General features: G+C 51.3%; 1 protein-coding gene across 1 annotated transcript in view; it reads left to right on the top strand.

Annotated features, from left to right (window-relative positions):
- Positions 1-8,173, top strand: part of TRPA1 (transient receptor potential cation channel subfamily A member 1) — a 40,397-nt gene extending 32,224 nt beyond the window's left edge. Inside the window, 6 exon segments of the mRNA XM_078604337.1 lie at positions 821-950; positions 2,003-2,185; positions 2,982-3,050; positions 4,763-4,873; positions 6,418-6,515; positions 7,924-8,173. Of these exon segments, the coding sequence (XP_078460463.1) occupies positions 821-950; positions 2,003-2,185; positions 2,982-3,050; positions 4,763-4,873; positions 6,418-6,515; positions 7,924-8,116 (784 nt within the window). The 3' untranslated portion in view covers positions 8,117-8,173.
- Positions 8,174-8,491: the final 318 nt, after the last annotated feature.

Below are 8,491 nucleotides of genomic sequence, written 5' to 3'. Positions count from 1 at the left end.
GGAGGGTGGGGAGGGGCTGGGTGGGGAGGGGAGGGTGGGGAGGGAGGGGGCTGGGTGGGGAGGGGAGGGGAGGGTGGGGCTGGATGGGGAGGGTGGGGAGGGGCTGGGTGGGGAGGGTGGGGCTGGGTGGGGCTGGGTGGGGAGGGGAGGGTGGGGAGGGAGGGGCTGGGTGGGGAGGGGAGGGGAGGGTGGGGCTGGATGGGGAGGGTGGGGAGGGTGGGGCTGGGTGGGGGGGGTGGGAGGGGTGGGGCTGGGTGAGGAGGGGCTGGTCACCCCGTGGTGCCCTTATAAAGCTCAACGTTTAACCTACTCACGCCGGCTTGTGCCCGCCCTCACAATCGGGCATATTTGCGGAATACACCACGCCGCCGTTGACCCTGGCCATTGACCGAGCAACCCAACGTTCCTACCAACTCCCTCTGCAGGAATGTGTTTAAATAAACTTTTTTTTATAAATGTTTAACTCCTACAACATCAGAGTGCAGCGCCACATTAAATACGCACTTTTTTGCCGCCCTATTTGAATCCCCAAAAGTCGGCGGTGCGTTTTGTAATCCAGAAGGTGGCCGTGCGCTGGCGAGCGCATGCGCGCAAGACCAGATTTGCAGAACTTTTACTCACACCGGGCACAAGTTTGGCGTGCGTCCAACTACCCAGAGAGTCTTCCGATCCAGCGCAGGCTTTCGGTCTGACGTTTTAACCCCCCCCCTGCCCTAACGAGCCTCGCCTCTCGGCCTCCCAGCCCCCCGGCCAGCCCCGTGAACCGGTGGCCCCGGCGCGTAAACCGCCGACGCTCGCGCCGTTGTTGTCGCGTCCGCAGGTTTGAGTTCGCCGGCATCTACGTGGTGATGCTGCTGGAGATCCTGCGCACGCTCTGCCACATCGTCACCATCTTCTTCTTCCTGCTGCTCGCCTTCGGCCTCTCCTTCTACGTGCTCATGAGTCGCCAGGCGAGGGCAAGCCCACGGCACAGCACGGCCGCACGCGCTCGCGCGCCGTCTCGCACCCTCGCACGCTCGCAAAGACAAAGATCCCCGTTCCCCCCCCCCCCACCACTCGTATAGCTCTTAAGCCTTTCCCGTTCCAATGACGTATATTTACACAACAGAACGTACGTGTACGTCATCGGAGCAGAGCCCCGAGAAAAAATATGAAGTAACTTTATCGGAACCGAGGCTCCCACGAGGCCATGCGGAATGGCGTGTGGCACAGTTTGGCGCCGGCTATCGAACAGCTCGGTACAATGTCTTTTAAAACAACGACACTGGGTGACCAACACCACGCTCGGCTGCATTTGTCTCCTCAATGCTGATATTTCCACACGGAACCAGGTACTAATTTACGGCTGAGTCTGCCTAGGGGAAGCTCAGAACTGGTTCAGATAATCGTCACTGGTGTTGGCCGTGAGTGGGAATTGAAGTCAGGTCACTGAGTTCGAAGCGCAACATACTGACCACTAACCACTCCCGACACTATCACACACACACACTCAAACACAAACACAAAGACAAATACAAAGATGCCCCCATGTAACCTCAACAGACTTTTGGGGCAAGTCCTGGTAGCGAGTAGCAGCAGCGTCTATGAAGGCTGGAACAGCACGCGAGAGGGTGGGTTGCCAGCACCAACAACAACAACAACCGCCATTCGCCGCTAAGTGGCAGTGACGTCGCCACGGCGATTGTGCCAGGCTATGTGCTCTTTAAAACCACGTGAAGTGTCGAAGGCTCACTGACAGGAGGTCACGGGACAGACCCAAGTGCCATGGGTTGAATGACTGAGAAGATGGCCCAAGCACCACTTGCGCCCCCTACTATGCCAACTTGCTGTGTTTTAGCCGGCCGGTGCACCACTCGTTGTTGTGAGCGTCGCTCCTCTGCCCTCCGTTGTCGTTGGAAGGCGACTGCCTCCAAGATTGCCCAGTAGCGTCCTTCACTCTCTCACACGCCCACACACTCTCACGAAAGACTTCGTGTCTATGTATGCGTGCGCATGCACATAGGTGGCGTTCAACACAGTGTCCGTGTCCCTGATGCAAGCGTTCGTCATGATGCTGGGAGAGATGCAGTACACGGACAACTTCCTGACGCCGTTCATCAATCAGGAGCTGCCCTTCCCCGAGCTCACCTGTGTGATGCTAGTCGTCTTTCTCATTCTCATGCCCATCCTGCTCATGAACCTCATGGTGAGAGCCGGCCCTTTGTCAAATGTTGCAGCCGTGCCGCTCGTGAGAGTTGTATGGCCACGTGTTATCCCGCGCGCTGGTCAGCGTGCGTTTGGCTAAGATGGGGGGGTAGCATAGGAGCGCGCTGGAACAGGATTTGTCTGGCACTGCCCTCGGCTGCGTACAAGCAGCCTGTGGCAAACTGGTGCAAGGTATTCTAGATTTGAAGCTTTCGTGACTGCAAGGATTCATATTGTTAGGTTTTTTCGGTAAAGTCACGTAGGTAAAAAATTAAAATTAATAAAAGTAAAATAAAATAAAAATCACGACGTTTCGGATGGGCCATTCCTGGCCCTTCCCACCCCCCCTCAACCATTATATATACGGAGTGGTATCTCCTGTAATCTCTCATTTACTTGATACAGCTGTCGGGCTGTGACGGTTCCACCTGAAGACGGAAGCTTGTGTTGCCTCCGAAACGTCGTGATTTTTATTTTATTTAACTTTTATTAATTTAATTTTTTTACCTACGTGACTTTACCGAAAAAACCTAAGAATATGGTGCAAGGTACTCGCCCATCTGAGCACGATGCAGGCTCAACCCTGCTTAGTTCCTAATATCTGACCGACATTTGGTCACGGGTCAATAGGGGTCCGACTGTGTTAAAATTATATTGATTAAGAAAGAATGATTGAATGTGCATTGTAGTATATTGGGTTTTTTTTTGCAGACCAGTGGCTCTGCAAGCCAAAGCGTTGGCAACCTTCGCCTGCCTTCCGGTTAAACGCACTTTTGTTTTTTTTTTGCCGTGGCCAGATTGGTCTGGCGGTCGGTGACATAGCGGAGGTTCAGCGTAACGCGTGCCTGAAGAGGATTGCCATGCAGGTGAGGACGCACGCACGCACACACACACGCACGCACACACACACACACACACCACACACACGCACACACACGCGCACACACACACGCACACACACACGCACACACACACGCACACGCACACACGCACACACACGCGCACACACACACGCACGCACGCACACACACACACACACGCACGCACACGCACGCACGCACGCACACACACACACACGCACACACACACACACACGCACACACACACACACGCACGCACACGCACACACACGCACGCACACACACACACACGCACGCACGCACGCACGCACGCACACACGCACGCACGCACACAGGGGCTGTATCTAAGCGTCACACCGAGGTCCAAATAAGATCCTGGGGGGCGGTGACGCGGCCCAGCGGTAGTGCACGCATCGCCTGTTAGAGGCTCGCGGTTCGAATCCGACAGCCGCCCCGGTTAATACTGCGGTCGTGTATTCATCATAAAATATGCGTTGACGAAATTTAACACAGTCTTTCGCGATCGATACTAGCTCGGTTGGCTTATGTATGGTGCGAAAGTAGTTATACATTAAATTTCGATTTAAAGCTTTCGTGACAGCAGGGATTCATCTTCTCGGTTCTTTCGGTAAAGTCACGTAGAAGGAAAATAATAAAAGAATAAAAATAAAACATAATAAAATAATTCTCACATGGTACTTAGAATTATTTTATTATGTAAAATTTTTGTTATTTAATTATTTCCCTTCTACGTGACTTTACCGAAAGAACCAAGAAGATAGTTATACATTATGATTCGTGATTTATTTTTTGAGTCAAGTTTGCGTCAGAAGCAAAATGTGTGCCGTGAAACCCTCCTCCAACCGACACGGCCAATTCTTTAACTTGCCACGTGAACCAACGAGGTCAATTTACGATTGCTGCAGCAGCACCACTGGTGTGATGTTGGAGAGCAATCTACTCTGTCGGGTGGTGAAGGGTTTACGACACGCATTTTACAATTTCTTTTACCGTTTTGATTTTACCAAGTAAGGCCCATTGAGCTGTGTATCTCTATTTCAGAAGCGGCCTAGTCGCAAATGATAGCTCAACGAAGTTGCTTATCATGTGGAAATTTCTAGCAACCAAATACTCGAAACGTGCTCGTGTTGATTTGTCTCTGGGTTCTCCGGTTTTCTCTGCCCATTTAGAAACATGCGTTTCGGTGTATTTGGCTGCTATAAATCTCCATGTGATCATAAACCACTTCGTTGGGCTATCAGTTGTGGCCAGGTCGCTTCTGAAAAATAGCTTTATATCTCAGTGGGCCTCACCTGGTAAAATAAAAAGTTAAGTTTCGTACTTGATCACTGCGCATGGAAAACTCTGAACCGACTTTCGCACCCGAGTCGGCAGGGCCAGATCCAACCTGCCCCAAATGTCAAAAAGCAGACAGCTGCTGCTGCTGCGACTGAGAGGCCGACCACGCGACACCTCTTGCTCTGCCCACTGCTGAGACAGCACTCGGCCACCGGAAGAACATTTTACTTTGGTGGTCACACGAGCAGAGGATAAGATTGCCCCCCACGTCATTCGCCGCGTTGATCATCCCTCGGACAAAAATTCGATGCGCGTAGCGTGTGCCTGAGAGTCGATTTTCGTCGACGAGGCTGCGGGTCGTTTGACCCCCCCCCACTCCCCCCCCCCCCCTCCCCGTGCTTGACCTCCTCGCTGGGTAGGTGGAGCTGCACACGGAGCTTGAGAAGAAGCTGCCGTCGTGGCTGCTGCAGTGCGTGGACCAGGTGTCCATCACCGTCTACCCCAACAAGTGTCGCAGATCCATGCTGGTTGTACGTACGCACACGCGCGAACGCACGCGCATGTACACGCATAAAGGTCCCCCCCTGCCCCCCGCCATGTAACCTTAACAGACTGTAGGGGCAAGCGCTGCTAGCGAGCAGCTATGAAGGCCGGAATGTCACACGAGGGGGTGTGTGGCCAGCAACCACGCACGGCCGTCTTCATCTCCTTAGCGGCAATGTTTTTGAACACCACTCCAATTGAGGCTGAGTCGACCTAGGGGAGGCCCAGGACCAGTTTAAAATCATCGTCACTGGTGTTGGCCGCGAGTGGGAATCGAACTCGTGTCACCGGTGCGCTCGCTTGCGTGGGAGCATGCCGACAAAGGCGCATTTGCCAATCACACTTTGTGGCATGAGCAGGTAACATTTGTAGGAGGCAACGTTTTGGGCAGTGGCTCTTCTGCACAGCACGAGACTGTCGAGGCTAGAGAGATGGAATAGATTATAAGAGTTGGAGAATGCACTTTACACCGTTTTTTAATTGGCATATGAATAGTCACAGTGTGGTAGCTGTTTAGTAACACGCGTTTCAATAATTAAAGAGTATTACCCCTAAATGAACTCGATGATAGTAAAAGTTAAAATTATAAAATCTTGCTTGCGCATTGCATTATGGGAAGAGTTGTCTTTGTGAGGCCATTGCACCGCCGTGCATCCCGCTTCTCGACCAGTCTCTGCCTTTCATCTTTCTTGACTGGCAAGAGGCTCGTGAATGTCGGTGTCTCACTCAAAGGTACACGCAGGAGTTTTCAGGTCCAACCGTGGTCCGTCCGGTGGTCACTGAACTGCGTGGGTTTCCGGTTGCCGAACGAATACATTATGAGGTCGCACTTGTTGCTGAACTCTTCAAGGAGCATAAAACTTCACGCGATCTCCGGTCATCCTCGCGGCAGCGGCTTCTGGCTGGCCATCTGACAAAGACGGCGGTCACCGCATCGCGCGCTTTCACATGCGCTTCTGCGGCCGTCTGGAACGCTCGCTTTTCCTTCCGATATTAGGAAGCCGCTGGAGCTATGCACTTTTAAATCATCTATATTTAAAACTAATTTCGTTCGAACACATTTTTGCGTTTAGTTTGTTGTCCTTCCCACGCACCTCCGATTAGCACGGTCGGCTAGATACGGTGTGCAAAGAAGTTCAACATAACATACAGTAAATGCAACATTCTCTTGCATCAGTGTTTCTGACGGCTCTGAGCCGGAGGCCAGTGGGGTTTGACGCTTGACCTTGCTGCTCTAAATTTCGATTTAAAGCTTTCGTGACTGCAGGGATTCATCTTCTTGGTTCTTTCGGTAAAGTCACGAGAAGGGAAGTAATAAAATAATAAAAATAAAACATTCTTCACCTGAGGACGGCTGCTTGCGTTGTGGACGACACGTCGTGAGAATTATTTTATTATGTTTTATTTTTATTATTTTATTACTTCCCTTCTACGTGACTTTACCGAAAGAACCAAGAAGACTTGCTGCTCTAGCTGCAGCTGCACATGCCACGCTCGGGTTGAGACTCACGGCGCCCGTGCCTTCCCACAGAGTATCTTCTCGTTTGGCAACCGCAACATGGACTCGCCAGGGAATGAGAACGTCCCCTACCAGCAGCTGGAGATGGAGATGCAGAAGCAGAAGTACAGGTGTGTGGCATGTTGAGTCGTACACCTGAGAGTGTAGACCCGAGGGCTCCGTAGGTGAGAGGGACACGTGGGAGCATTGTACAGGTGAGAATTACTTAGGTAAGGATTTTGCAGGTGTGAGACGCACGTGGAGGCATTCTACAAGTGAGAATTGCGTAGGTAAGGGTTATACAGGTGTGAGATACGTGTGGAAACGGTGTACAGGTGAGAGTTTTTGAGTTAAAGGTTATACAGGTGTGAGATATTTTTACCTACGTGACTTTACCGAAAAAACCTAAGAGTATGAATCCTTGTAGTCACGAAAGCTTCAAATCTAGAACACATAGAAGGATTGTAGAGGTGAGTTTTACTTGGGTAAGAATGATACAGGTGTGAGTTGCACACGGGAGCATGTGCATTATTTCTGCTGTCATATGTATTCAATCCCCATTACTGGGACGCATTCCTCATGTAAATAAATGCACGAGCAAGATTAATAGATGTTTTATCCGCGTGCACACAAATAGACGCATGTGCTTGACCATTTGTCTCCACGTGAGAGCCCATGGACACGGAAGCCTCTCGCAAGAGAGACCGGCGTGGAATTTACGCGCGACACGGAAATGTGTTGGTTGTGAAAACAAAAAAACAGAGCAATGCGACGCCAACATCAACACAAAAACAATGAAACCAGCAAGAATAAACGTTAAAGAGTTTCACAAAAATCACTTGCAAAGAACCAATGCCAGTGGTTCAGCGTCGCTCATTTGACACCATCCCAACGAGCCACCGAAACCACGGACAGCAATGGATCGATGACGTTATGGGCCGTCCATAAATGACGTCACGCACCTGGGGGGAGGGGGGGAGTCAGACATTTGTGACGATGTGTGACGATGGGGAGGTTTTTCTTTATGTGACGTCACATCAAAATGCGCAAGTTTAAATGAATATAGCCAACACGTTCTACTTAAATAAATAGATGTTTTAATAAATTCTAGATTTGAAGCTTTCGTGACTGCAAGGATTCATACTCTTAGGTTTTTTTCGGTAAAGTCACGTAGGTAAAAGCAAAACAATGAAATCAAATTAAAAAAATTTAAATACATTCTTTATTTTCATTTCTTATTTTTCTTTTTTAAATGAATGTTTTCTCCTACAACATCAGAGTGCAGCGCCACATTAAATACGCACTACAATGACAATAGTAGTATTGCGATTTGAAACATGTTTAATTTTTTTGGAGGGGGAAGGGGGGCGGAGCTTTGTGACGTCATATTTGAGGTGGAGGTGTCTGACTTTTTATGACGCCGTGTGACGAAGGTGGGTGGGGGGGGGATGGCTCAAAAATCGCCCAAAATCGCGTGACGTCATTCATGGAGAGCCCCTTAACGCCTCGCGGCGTCCTGTGCGTCGGCCTCGTCCCCAGGCTCAAGGACATCTCGCTGGCCCTGCAGCGGCAGCACGAGCTGCTCAAGCTCGTCGTGCAGAAGATGGAGATCGTGTCGGAGGCGGAGCGCGACGAGGGGGACGACGTCCCCTCCTACTCGCTGGCCAAGCGACGCCTGCTCAGCACGCGCCGTAGCCGCTGGGACTCGGTCATCGCCGCCATCAAGAAGTAGCTGCCCCCCCACCCCCCCTTTTCCACACCCCTCGCCCCCCCTCTATTAAAAAAAAAATTCGTTGTACCGGCGTGATGGCCCCTATGTGAATGGGCGATAGACTCTTAGCCCCCCCCCCCCCCCGGGTTGACTGTCACCCCCCCCCCTCCCGCCACAAATGGGATCGATCGCGTCGGGTTTGTTTGCCTCCTCCGTGGATGTCTTTGCCCGGCTTGTGTGTGGTTTTTTTTTGTCGCCCCAGCAGCAGATGTGTCCGCAACGCAACGTAATGCATGTATGTCTGTATGTTTTTTTCAACTTCTTTCGCACCGTACATAGGCGACCGCATTAATCGGAGGTGCGGAGGAAGGGTCAGGAAACTAAACACGAAAAGCA

The sequence above is a fragment of the Lampetra planeri genome, chromosome 22 (genome assembly GCF_965212315.1).
Source record: "Lampetra planeri chromosome 22, kcLamPlan1.2.h2, whole genome shotgun sequence".
Taxonomy (NCBI): domain Eukaryota; kingdom Metazoa; phylum Chordata; class Hyperoartia; order Petromyzontiformes; family Petromyzontidae; genus Lampetra; species Lampetra planeri.
Note: the sequence above shows the minus strand (reverse complement) of the source record. Positions and strands in the feature narration are given on the sequence as shown.